This window comes from Cavia porcellus, unplaced genomic scaffold, assembly GCF_034190915.1.
Source record: "Cavia porcellus strain 051 isolate PalLab524CR breed Dunkin Hartley unplaced genomic scaffold, mCavPor4.1 scaffold_9, whole genome shotgun sequence".
In the NCBI taxonomy this organism is placed as follows: domain Eukaryota; kingdom Metazoa; phylum Chordata; class Mammalia; order Rodentia; family Caviidae; genus Cavia; species Cavia porcellus.
In genome coordinates this window covers 51,040,867-51,054,223 of record NW_026947492.1, presented here as the reverse complement: position 1 = coordinate 51,054,223, position 13,357 = coordinate 51,040,867, and the positions used below count along the sequence as shown (strand labels likewise).

General features: G+C 37.8%; 1 protein-coding gene across 1 annotated transcript in view; it reads right to left on the bottom strand.

Annotated features, from left to right (window-relative positions):
• Nucleotides 1-665: 665 nt before the first annotated feature.
• The window catches only part of Prcp (prolylcarboxypeptidase), an 88,618-nt gene continuing 75,926 nt past the window's right edge, over nt 666-13,357 (bottom strand). Inside the window, exons 7-9 of the mRNA XM_003468523.5 lie at nt 10,355-10,519; nt 9,341-9,528; nt 666-1,399 (exon numbers count right to left, since the gene is read on the bottom strand). Of these exons, the coding sequence (XP_003468571.1) occupies nt 1,183-1,399; nt 9,341-9,528; nt 10,355-10,519 (570 nt within the window). The 3' untranslated portion in view covers nt 666-1,182. The remainder of the gene's footprint in view (nt 1,400-9,340; nt 9,529-10,354; nt 10,520-13,357) is intronic.

The window sequence follows — 13,357 nt, the reverse complement described above, 5'->3', positions numbered from 1 at the left end:
AAGTACAAACTGTTAGTCGCTCTCTGTATCCCTGAAAGGTTTTGATCGAACCCTATTTGTTATCCTAGAAAAGCTCTTCTGAAGAAAGGTCTCAGTGTAAGCACTGCCTGAAAGAAGCCAACCCCTTGGAAATAGGAATGGCTCAGTCATTTATTAATGTCAAATATGCTGTCTGCATGAATTAGTCAGCTTGTCTTTTGGAAACCATACAGAAAAGTCCTCTTGCACCTGCTTCTTAGCATCCTGACACTTCTGGCTTTACTGACAGCAGTAACAACCACCAGAAAATGAAATTTAAATAAATAAGCTGAACAGAACTATGTTCTACTTACTGAATAGTCAAATTTTTAAAGGCTTTTTCTTGAAGTACCCTCAGTGACCACAACAGAAAACTTGTTCTGATTTTAAGAGAAAGGCAAAACAGAGTCATTTTCCTAAACTGGCAAGAATTTAACCAAATTACCACAAAACTGACCTTCAAAACAAAGAGAAATAGAGCAGGAAAAGGCTGGTTTTCTTACTGGCTGTACCACAGTGGCAGATAGCCCAGAACTAAGAAAAGTTGCCAAATGACAAAGAGAAGTGAAGAATTTTCCAAAAGCAGTCAAGCCTAAGACACCCTGCATTCCCCACAGTTGGAGTAAGCTTCAGAAGCAACACACAGGTACAGGGTTCAGCCTTACTCTTTATTTACTGCACGGTGCAAAGTCATTAAATCGAGTATAAAAGAAATGGGCCCCATTTCCTGGACTGGCACCAGACATCCTTCCTACCAGCTGCAATTACATCATTTTTTATCCGTCTTCTGTTTTTCCTTTGTGGAGGGTAGGGGTCTTACAAACAGGCCAAACAGAATTTAGCCTCAAAACCAAGGGGAAATCCCTGCTTGTAGAGGAAACAAAGGAAGTGAGTGTCCTGTGAAAGGCAGTCAGGAACTCTGCGCCAGTTGCAAGGGCATTGATGGTACTAAAGGTGTCATGATTACATTTTCCTGGAGGTAGTACAAAGACAGTGAGGACCCAGGCATTGGCTGTGGTGGATCTATCACCCTTTCTTCCACCCCAACCTCAGCTCCACCAAATCTAATGACAAACAAGCAAAAGTAATTACACATAGAAAATCAAAGTGAATGAGAAATGTGGGTAGAAGAAACACAAAGAAATTGAAAATGATCCAAGTTGTTCATTGCTGCCTTCTGGCACCGTAATGGAAGTCTGTGATCCACTTTTTCATGTATTCAACTTCCAAGGAACGTGCTAACAGCACAGATGCAGGATCGTAGGCACTGTAGGCTCGAAGATCTAAATGATGGGCCCCCTCTGCGATGTTGATTGCAACCAGTGTATCTGAGATGTCTTTGGTTACTCCACCTCCTGACCAGGGGTCTAGGTCACCATTGCTGCAAACAAGGGAAAGGAAAAAAATTAAGGTTATTCATTTTTCCATAATTCATATTTAAATTCAATTAAAATAGGAGTAATTCAGCATATGCCTAACCCTTAAAATTGTAAACTTATAGCCTGAGAGATTTGATCTGAGGATCTAATTTGTCATTAAAAAAGGGGGGGCTTCACATCTATCATTTGATAGAGATAACAAAATCTATCTCACAAGGTTGTAAGGATTAAACCCAGTGGTGCACATGGAAGAATTTAGTGAGATTCAGGCACATAGGAATTCTTCCATACTGACTTCCTGCTCTGCTAGAACCCAACTACTAAAGTGACAAAGAAAAAAATCTACATTTAAAGTTCAAATTATCCCTTTGCCAAGATAAAGAGAGAGAAAGAGAGAGAGAGAGAGAGAGAGAGAGAGAGAGACAGAGAGAGAGAGAGAGGGAGAGAGAGTCACACTTTTTTTGTTCAATAGATACAATACTTTGGAAAATGGGACAGTGGAATTGTCAAAAGTCCCCAGCATCTGGAATCAGAAAATGTGGGCATTACTCAAAGATCTTCACTTTACATTAGCTTTAAAATTCAGAAATCACAATACTATTAGATTAGTTAGCTTTCACTAGTTCATTCAACACATTTCAGAGTGATACAAACAACATCACTCATTGCAACAGGTTGTTTGGTTTCGCTGCATTAAGAAAAAATGAAAAATGCACATACTATCCCTAGTAATATTTTTAACAGCTTTGAGATATGATTCATATACCACAGAATTCAATCCTTTAACATGCATAGTTCAGGGCTTCTTAGTATGGTCAGAGTTGTGCAACCATCACCACAATCAATCTTAGGACATTTTTGTTTGTTTGGTTTTGTCTTTTTGAAATAGGGTTTCCCTTTGCAGTTCAGGCAGGCCTTGAGCTCACTTTGTAGCCCAAGCTCAAATTTACAATAATCCCCCTGCCTCAGCCTCCTAAATACTGGGATTACAAATGTGCGCCACCGGGCCCAGCTACTTAGGACATTTTCATTATCCTCCCCCAACAGACTCACTAACAGTCCCTCTACACTCCCCTCACCCACACACAAAGCTTGTCACTGTCAGCCCCAAGCAACCACTAATGTACTTTCTGTCTCTATAGATTTACCTTCTGGATATTTCATATAAATAACTTTGTAAAACCAGTAGTCACTTGTGACTACGTTCCACCTGGCACAATGTTTTCACATTTCGTACATTCATGTTGTGGCATGAATTAGTCAATCATTACTCCTTATTGAAAAATAATAATTCTATTGTATGGATAGACCATAATTTATTTATTTACTCATCAGTTGAGGCACATTTGTATTGCTACTACTTTTTGACTATTAGGAATACTGCTCCCATGAACACTCTCACATACAAGTGTTTATGTGGATGTGAATTTTCATATTTTGGGAATATTTACCACTGGAAATCACCAACAAAATATTTATTTAATGCACATTCTACTTGGGGGTTTTATTTACAAAGTCTGAAACCAAAAAGATTTCAAAACCAATTATCTGATATGTTAAATTATTTCCAGAGTGTATGCAATCATCAAAAAATTTAGCTGTTAAGTATACAGAGATGACCACTACTATAGTTTGGATCTTAAATGTCCCCCAGAGGCCCATGTGTTGTTAAAAGGCTTGGTCCCCAGCTTGGCACTAATGGGAGGGGAAACAAATGCTAAGAATGGGATCCAGAGGGAGGCTTTATGTCCCTGGGAGCCTGCCTTTGAATGTGTGATCTGGTCTCTTTCTCTTTCTCTAGCTCACATCCCAACTATCACCCAGTAGGCAGCTTGCTCCACTGTGGACTCCTGCACAGGCCCTAAACCAACCGTGAACCAAAATCCAAAATCATGAGCCACCTTTCCTATTTTAAGTTGGTTGTCTCAAGTATTTCGTTGTAGTAACAAAACCAACAAAGGCTAAGACCTTTCTAGAATATCTTAGAATCAAAGTTCAACTTGTTACTTAACATTTTTACATGGAAATCCAATCAGATATCTCAAACATACAGGTTCCAAAGAGCTCCTGCCATGATCCAAGTCTAAGTAGACCCTCTATCACCACCATAAACTTCCCAACAAGTCAATGGCAACTCTGTCCTTTTAGTTGCTCAGGTTAAGAACTGCTATCATGTCTAACACCTCATTTGTTGACAATTTCTGTCAGCTGTACATTCAAATATATCCACAGTCTGACCATATCTCATAAACTCTCTATCCAAGTCATCATTACCTCTAGTCTGAACTACTGCCCTAGCCTTTCAAGTATTCCTCCTCCTTCCAGTCTTTTTTTTTTTTTTTTGTCTTTTTTATCGGTACCGGGGATCGAACCCACGACGGCCTGCTTGCAAGGCAGGCGCTTATGCCTGCTGAACTAAATCCCCAGCCCCCTCCTTCCAGTCTTATGCCTACAATCAATAGAGCAATCACCTCTATTGTGTAAATCTGAAGCAGGTTATATCACTCCTTGGTTTAAAACACTCCAACTTTTTCCACTTCATTCAATACACAGTGTTTTAACTCTTGTTATTCTCTTATTACTTTGTTATGAAATTTTGTTATATTTTTTCATAAAATAAAAAAAGAAATCAAAGCCCTTACCAGAACTTACATGTCTCTCCATGAGCTGGCCCCTCAGATGCCTCTCTGCTATCTCCTGCTAATCCTCCTCCTTCTGACCTCACAGGAACCACACTGACCTCATGACTCTGCTAGAAACAGCGTGTGGGGACATTTACCTCCCAAGACCCACGCCCATCCTTACCCCTCTGGAATGCCATCCTCCCACTAACCCCATGGCTGAGTCCTTCACTTCCTCCACAATCAATCTGCAAAACTCATCCATAGTGAAGCCTTCTTGATCACTCTAATCTAAAATGTCAATACTTTTCCCTCCACCTGACAGTTTATTGACCTTTCCCTGATTTATTTTTTTCTCCGGGCACTTCTGTCCTTGTAGCATGTTCATAGATAACACTATTTTTTTTTTTTGTCTTTTTCTTTTTTATCGGTACCGGGGATCAAGCACTCCACAAGGACACAGGTTATTGGCATCTTTGTTAACTACCATATCTCCAGTTCCTAGAACCAGGCCAGACACAGTAGAAGACAAATAGTTACTGAATGAATGAAAAAAGAATTTAAATGTCTAATTCTCTATGGCCTTGTACTGGATGTCCTACATAGAGATCTACAGATGTATGTATATAGGTTCATGAACATGTAATCTCTTTAGTGCTTTTTAACATAGAAAAGCATAGTTTTTATGATTAATATAAATACACATATTGACTTTCTGTTATGTGTAATAGTGGACAGAGTAATGAACTAAATCTGAAGATCTAAGATGTTTTGGTTTCTGGTTTTGTGTGTGTGTATGTGTGTGTGTGTGTGTGTGTGTGTGTGTGTATATGTTTTGAGATAAGGCCTCACTAAGCACATCAGGCTGGTCTTACACTCACTAGGTAGCATAAATTGGTGATGATCCTCCTGCCTCAGCCTCCAGAATGTTGGGATTATAGGAATACACTATGACTCCCAGATCACAGATCTAAATTGTATATCCTTATTAGCTGCATGACTTTGGTCAAGCTGACCAACCTTTGTGAACTTCATTTTCATACATGTACTATAGAAAAGAAAAACAATGCCACTTTGTCACAGAGACAAGTTAAATGGAAAAAGGTAGAAATACATGAAATACTATACAAGTATGCTACATAATTATATTATAATCATATCCTGTAAGTGTAAGAAGTGCTAATACCTCTAATACATAAATAAATTATGAAAATGATTGCAAAAGAGTTTAAAAACTTAGGATAGTTACATGGTCAACTTTTTCTATGCAAATGTACAAATGAAATGAAAAAGAAACATTTAGGTATATTAAGTACATGTTTGAAATACAATTTTAAATTCCTTGTTCTATTATCATGTGTTTTTTAAAAAATAACTTACTTAATCATAACTTACTGATACCATTATTTTAAAAAATTTGCTTCAAAAATGCACTGTTTTTGGTTTTATTAAAAAGCAAAGGGAAACTTCCTATGGAAAATAAGAGTCATAGTTTTCAACTACCAGATAAATGTGTAAAGTAAACTAAACAAAGATTGGATTCTCTTAAATGAACAAATAGCCTTTATCATTATTCCAATCTGACAGGCCCAACCCAGATAGGAAAGTCTCCATTATTTGCAAAACAAAAAAATCTATCCGAACAGCCACATAATAAGCAAACTGCATTTGATTTAAAAGGTCATCTGAAACAACCTAGTGGCTTAGCAACAGTGTTTGGGGTTGCTGAGAGACCTAAGATGCACATGGACTTGAATTTCTTGATCTTAGACATGTGAAAGCTAAAACAATCATTGGGAAATCTACAAAAAAAAAAAAAAAATACTGGCTTTCATGAGAGAATCTAGACGCCTGAGTAAAATTCCCAATGACCAGCCTCACTTAATCACTGGCAACAATCAATTTCCCTGAGAAATGATGTCAGCTAGCCTACTCCTCAGAGATTTCTCCTGAATTTATATTTAAATATCAGGAATGGCCATTGCTAAAATGATCTAAGAGTTGGGGAGGAGGGTTTCATCCAAACCAAAAACCACTGCATAATTTTTTAAAATTGCTTAAATGAGACGATTACACTTACTATCTATTAAGACTTCATTCACCCAACAACTGAAGTGTCCGCTATATGTCAGGCACTCATGGGGCACAGGGGATTCAGCAGAAAATGAAACAGACAAAATCTCGGCCCTCATGGCATTTACTTCCATGACAACCTATTTAATCCTTAAGTAACGGTGTTGAGTAGTCATGATGATTTCCAAATTATATAAATTGCCATGATGATTTCCAAATTATATAAATTGTCAATTTACCCAAAGCTGCACAGCTAATTCAAGAAAGACTGAGAAAGACACCAAGACCTGTTTGACCTTAGAGTCTTAATTCTCAAACCTTAAGCAGCACATTGAACTTTCCAACCCAGACAGCAGACATACTTGAATTTGTGTGAGACAGACTACAGAGAAAAGCCTCAACACTCTCTACGTGGTCTCCTAGACATTCTTAGTCAACACATGCAGGACGGAGGGAGACACCTGAGGCTGCTCTTTCACTTGGGGGAGTGCATTTTCTTCAGAAAAAAAGCTAAAAGAAATCTGAATTTTCTAATAACTTAAAATGTTTTACACTGGAACTTTCATATTCAGCAACCTGAAGTAAAAGATTTCATTGTAAAAGTAGGCTTGCCACTACAGAACAATAAATTAGCATCTTCACACAGTACTGAGTTAAACTTCTGCAAACCTTCTGTACTGTGTACTTCATCCCCTGACCTATACAGAGAGAGAGAGACAGAGAGAGAAAGACAGAGAGAGAGAAAGAGACAGAAAGAGAGAGAGAGAGAGAGAGAGAGAGAGAGAGAGAGAGAGAGAGAGAATGGACCTGCCCCATGTCAGTCAGGCAGCAGCAGGCAAGAAAGGCACAAAGATAATTAAGATGAAGGCCCTGCCTCTGAGATGCTTGCAATGGCCCCATGGCAAAGAGTATGCAAACAGATTTTCCATGCCGAGTAATAAGGTGTATTTCCAGGTTCTAGAGAAGCCAGGGTGCTGGTAGATGTCTGTGCTTCCTGGAGGAATCAAGAAAGACTTCTTAGAGAAGACCTGAATTTTAAAAATCATATTGTCTCACTAGTGTGAGAAACTGAACAAGTAAATAGGACCCAAAATGTATAATAGATATTGTGAATTGGGAAGAAACTGTTCAAAAGAAAAGACAAGTTGTGATAGGGGAAAGGAAGAAAGGAAAAAAAAAAAAAGAAACTATACATAAATATATATAATATGTATATGTATATATACATATAATTATACAGCTAGCTTCTATTTGTTCCTTGAAAATGATGTTTTGTGCTAATATTATTTAGACAGACTATCATGCCTATACCCTGTACTCTGAATAACTACTATAAAGACAGTAATATGCAATGTATCAACTATTGTAACTGTCTCACTAATCTGTTTTTAAACTCAGTTTTACTGCTTATCTTTTTTTCTGTTTAAAAGAAAAAGAAAAAAGACAGGGGAAAATGGAGACATTCAGGAAAATATATAATTTCTTGTGGGTAAAATTTTAAAGTGCAAGGTGGAAAATATACTTCTATTTATTCAATAAATATTTTTACCATATATTTTTGCCAGATCTAGCCCAACTACTCTGTGAGGGGAATGATATTATTATTCCCATTTCACAGAAAATGAAACTGAGGATCAAAGAACTTAAATAACTGCATTTACAAAAGCTCATTCTGAGAATTTTTTCTCACAGTAGGTCATCATCTCTATCTACTGGCCTCTGTTCTATTCCTGAAATTTTTCTCACAAAATCTGCCCCCTCCTCCAGTGACAATGATACATGATAATATTAGTTTTGAAAGTCTGAGGAAAATACTACAAAAGGGCAAATGGTAACTAAAATACTTACCTGTAATGGTTTAACCTAATGAGAAAGGACAATGTACCAGACCAAAATTCATTCAGTAAAACCTCATACAAAGATTAAAGACACCAGTTAATGTGACTTGAATTTAAGCAACAATTTAGGGTCAAAGCAAGGGTAAATGAGCTTGAATACTAGAAAAAACCATTAAAATACTCCATGGAAATAAGCTCCTAGATAAAAGTAACAAATTCTCATGGTACTTCCATTTCTGCCAGAACAAAGATGAGTTTGGAAACTGCTATCAGCTAGATGTCTCCCAAAATCCATGAGTTGAAATTTAGTTCCCATGATAGTAGTAAGAAGAGGTGGGGGCCTTAAGGCAAGTGATTAACATCAGAGAGTTCCATCCTTATGAATAGTGCCTTACAAAAGGGCTGAAGGTGGTGGTGGGGAGAGAGAACAACTATAAAACAAAACACAAAACAAGGGGCTGGGGATTTAGCTCAGCGGCATAAGCACCTACCTTGCAAGCAGGTGGGCGTGAGTTCAATCCCCGGTACGGGGGTGGGGGGGACTAAAAAACAAAAGGGTTGAAGGAGCAGAGCATGATGGCACATGCCTGTAATCCTAGCATTCTGGGAGGCTGAGGCAGGAGGTTTGGAATTTCAAGTTTAGCCTGGGCAGTTCAATAATCTAGTGAGGCACTTTCTTAAAATAAAAAATGAATACATTTTTAAAAGGGCTGGTGATTTAGCTCAGTGTGAAAGTCTTATTTTCAATCCCCAGTACCACCCCCACACACAGAAAATGACATTTACAATGTTAACAAAAGCTCTAGTTAAGAGATATACTGGTATCTCTCACCTATTTCCACATAGATTTGGAGAAATATTTTATAAACTGGTTGTTGTCTTAATAGTTGACAGTTTAGCCAAACATGAACATTTTGAAGTCACAGTCAGATATCCAGAGTCAACTCAGTTAACTCTAACACGAACCAGTACTGAAAGTGTCATGTCTTAAGGAATAAAGTAGAACACGTACAGGATTGAGTCAGACAAGTCAAGGTAGAAATCTGGCTTTATCGCATACTTTGTTGAATTTGATAAGCAACTGAACATGATGACTTTCAATTCCTCCTTCAGTAAAAAAAGAGACTGTAATAGTTACACCACAGGATGGTCAGGAAGATTCAACTAGGTCCTTTATTTAAAGTGCCTCACATAGTACTTGGAATAGAACAGAGTGGACACTTCAAAAGTATCTATTAAATACTGATACATCATGAATATAACACAAAACTGAAACCCTTCTCAGCATCCAGTATTTCAAGGAGAAAAAAAGCTACTGTTTTATTGCCCAGCATTTTCCTATTCTAGTTTATCAATTATTCTACAAGTGTCTTCAGCAACCAAAGCCCCTGTTTGGACCTGCAAAGCTCACCTGAAAATGATGTTTGAGTGTGAACTAATGTTTTTTCCTCCATACAAAGTTGTGATCCAGGAGGGATTTGGTCTCACACCCCATTGATTAAAACACTCATCAGAAAACTGCTTCAAATTCCATGAGAAAGGTTCAAACATGTCTTCGACACCATTAGCACAAAAGGGCATGACCATTTCTGTGCAGCTCTAAAAAGAAAACAAGCAAAGATCCAAAGAGAAAATGAGGCACAATGGGATGAAATAAATTACCCAAGACCATTTAGCTAGTAACAAGCAAAGTCAAGTTTTGAACTCAGGCAATCAAGCTGCAAGGCCCCTGTCTCAACTTCTATGCCATACAACCCCACTGAAACACTGGCGGAGAAGTCACAGAAATTTTAACTATGTATTCTTTCTTTACAAATTTCCTTCTTTCACATCTGTTATCAAATTTAAACTTCAAGACAGTGCTGAAAGGAAGTATTATTATTATAGTTTTGGGGGGTGAATGAAAGAATGAAGACTCAGAGTTCAATTAGATTCCTTGTTTTATATTTATCCCGGAAGTGTTTCCTCTATAGGGTCCATTAAGATCCACCACAAGGGGCTGGGGATTTAGCTCAATGGCATAAGCGCCTGCATTGCAAGCAGGCAGTTGTGAGTTCAATCCCCGGTACCGATAAAAAGGAAAAAGACAAAAAAAAAAAAAAGATCTACCACAATATTAGGTTAGTTGCCTATTTTTCTTACCAGACTATATTTAAATATATGATTATGTATTAATACATGATCATGTATTAAATATCTTTGTGCCTTTTAAGCATGAAAGAATGCCTGAAATATGGTGAGCACTCACTATATATTTGGCAATGATTAAATACATGTATGACAGAATAAATGAGGAAAGTTAACCCTGGTCTCACAGAGTGATGTAAAAGAACCTAGTGTAGGTTATTTATTACTGCTTCTTCTTATAATATAATAAGTGAATCAGTGAGAAGTAAATTCTGCTTGGGAAATCGCATATGCTTACCTGATAGCTCCAGCCCGAGATTCCCAGACTGCTGCTTGCTGTTTCTGAAATATTCAGGCATTCTGCCTGGCCTGAATAATTATAATACACATTCAGAGCCTGGAAAATATTCTGCAGCAGCTGTGAATCCGATACATTAGGATCTGTCAAATACTGGCACACGACCTGTCATTTTAGATAAATGGAAAGAAGCAGAATATAAATTCAAAACTAGAGTTTAATAACACAGGAAAAAATCATTTTTATTTGATCACAAAATATTCTTAAACATCTTCACTGCATTGTGTGAAAAATGTCTGTCTCTTGAGTGTAATCTCCTTCATAAAGTAATAAATACTTTAAATTCTCCCCATCTACAGGAATGAGCCAGGGCATTCATATGATACGCAAAGTCCCCTCCACATACCACTGTGACTTAATCTTCACAACATTTGTTCCAGTCTAGTAAAAGCATTTTCCCCCAGGCCAAGCTCTTCCTGTTTGCCCCAGCTCATGCTTCCTATTCTCCTATTCCACTAATGCCTAGGAAATGCGACCTCATCTTTTACACCCCTGCCTTCTCTCTGAGGCCTTCCTTGCCACTATGCCAGAGTCTGGAAGCCCTAACGCACTCTCTTCTTGGTGTTTGCCCTGTGCCCCACACCTATTTCTACCAGAGCCCCTGCACTGCTCATCATATTCATCTGATTCTAGAACATCTCCCTCCACACTTAACAAGGTCTCTGTAACTAAACATTTGCTGGATGAATAACCACATTTTTTTAAAATACAAGATTTATAAAATGTCTTATGGAAAAACTACACTAAGCCCCCACATTCGTGGTATGATAAACATATCCTGCCTCTCTCTAGCTCTCAAATATTCCTATCAGTGGTCTATAGTCATTCCCTGAAATTCTAGCTCTGAAAATCACAGGCAACACCGAGCTTAGAGTGAAGGTAGACACTGAGTACGAGAAGCACTGGGAATTCCTTCCCCTGAGCTACAGAAACATCCTAGATCTTCAAGGGGTCTGGGTTACACAATTGCTGTACTTATGTGTGCACTTCATTGTATGTAGAATTTTTTTTCTTTGTGAAACAGGGTCTCACCATGTAGTCTAGGCTGGCTTTGAATTCACTATGTAGCCCAGGCCAATGCTGAACTTGAGGCAATCCTCCTGCCTCAGCCTCCTGAGAACTAGGATTACAGGCATGCGCCACTACACCTGTGTGTATGTAGATTTTAAACATCCTTTCCAAAAAAGAATTAATTATATTGATATTAAAGTTAATGATATTAAAGTTTAATCATTAGGGGGAAGATGTTTGCAACTTTGAAATGCATTAAAAGCAATATGGGTAAACAATGGATATATCAAAAATGGCAAAATATTTATAGAATTTAAATGGCAATAGATATGGATATAGCTCAATGGTAGAATACTTGTAACATTTAACACCAGAAAAGGCAGGGGCACTTAAGGTGGTATGTTTATGAGTACTCACTCACTATTTTAACTTTTCTGTATGTTTAAAATATTTCATATAATTTAATGCTATAATTAAATGTTAGAAAAAATCATAATGAAATCATAGCTGAGTAACAACAGCTATTGATTATTAAGACTTGAGTTTATAACTTATATTATTTAATCCTCAAAATTCTTACCAGATATAATTATTATCTACTATTTCACATTTTAAAACAGATCCTTGGGTTAATTAAATCACTTTACTCAAGATCACTCAGCTAGTGGATGGGCCTAGATTTGTGCCCAGTTGTCTCTGGTTATGACACATATCTCATCTGTTACGCTATAGAGCTTAGAAAGCACCCTTTTGTAAAACTGTGAACAGTCCCCATGGCAAGGAAAAGACATACAGCCCACATACTCTGTCAGAACTTTGCCATGGATTCAGTGATCTTGTCCTTTCTGATTTCACAAGGAAAAAATATATGCAATAGGAAGTTCTGACAAAAAAGAGAAAGAAAAAAGAAAGAAATGAGTCCGGGGAAAACACCAGGAAGAGTAGTGCCCAGCAACTACACCTCGTAGGCAGATTCAGGGTAGAACAAGTGCCAGGGACACCGTCCCAGGCAGTCAAGAGAACAAAGGTAAGAAGCAACGAGCAAACTCAGCCCCTCATCACAGCTTCCAGCAACACCCTCTAGAAAAAAGAAAAGAAAGAAACTTCACACAGTTGGGAAATTTGTTTTTGTTTTTTGTTTTTTGTTTTTATCGGTACCAGGGATCAAACTCACGACCGCCTGCTTGCAAGGCAGGCGCTTATGCTGCTGAGCTAAATCCCCAGCCCCAACAGTTGGGAAAATTTGTGCCACTGTCCAAATATCTTCTACATGACAATATTTCTATGGAATATTGATACTTTGTGAAAAGACTGCTTAGTCAAATAATTTCAAGAACTATTATATTAGCAAACGTGAAGTTTTGCTGAGTACAGGATTTCTCAGAGCCTTTAACATGCTCAGTTGCAATGTGCTTTCCAAAGGGAAGACGGAGTGTATGTCAATACCAGGCAGTTTTTAGAAAAGTTGAGTATGAGAAAAGTCAGATAATAAGATATCCAAACAATTATTTATATACCTTTCACAAAGTGTTCTGTGTGAGGTCATATGCATAATGGACACCTGTATTCAGGATATACGTGAAGAAAGAGAACTGAAATAAACCAAGAGCTTCGCAAACCTCTCATGCCTAAAGCAGTAAGGAAATGCCAGTTGAAGATAAATGAATTAAAAATGTTTCACTCTTTGACAGCTTGATTATTCATGGAAAGTCAAAAACTACCTGACATCTGCATAGCACTCAGAAAGTATTCGTAAAAACCTGGCAACCGGAAATAGCTCCAGACAATACGGAAATCAAGAACTAATCACAAGATATATTAAACTACACACTGCCAACAGCAGATCAGCCTTTTTTGCTCACCCTGAACACCAGCTTTTTCAGCATTCAGCACAAAACTACAGTGCAGGCATGTGAATTGCAGAGAGGAGCA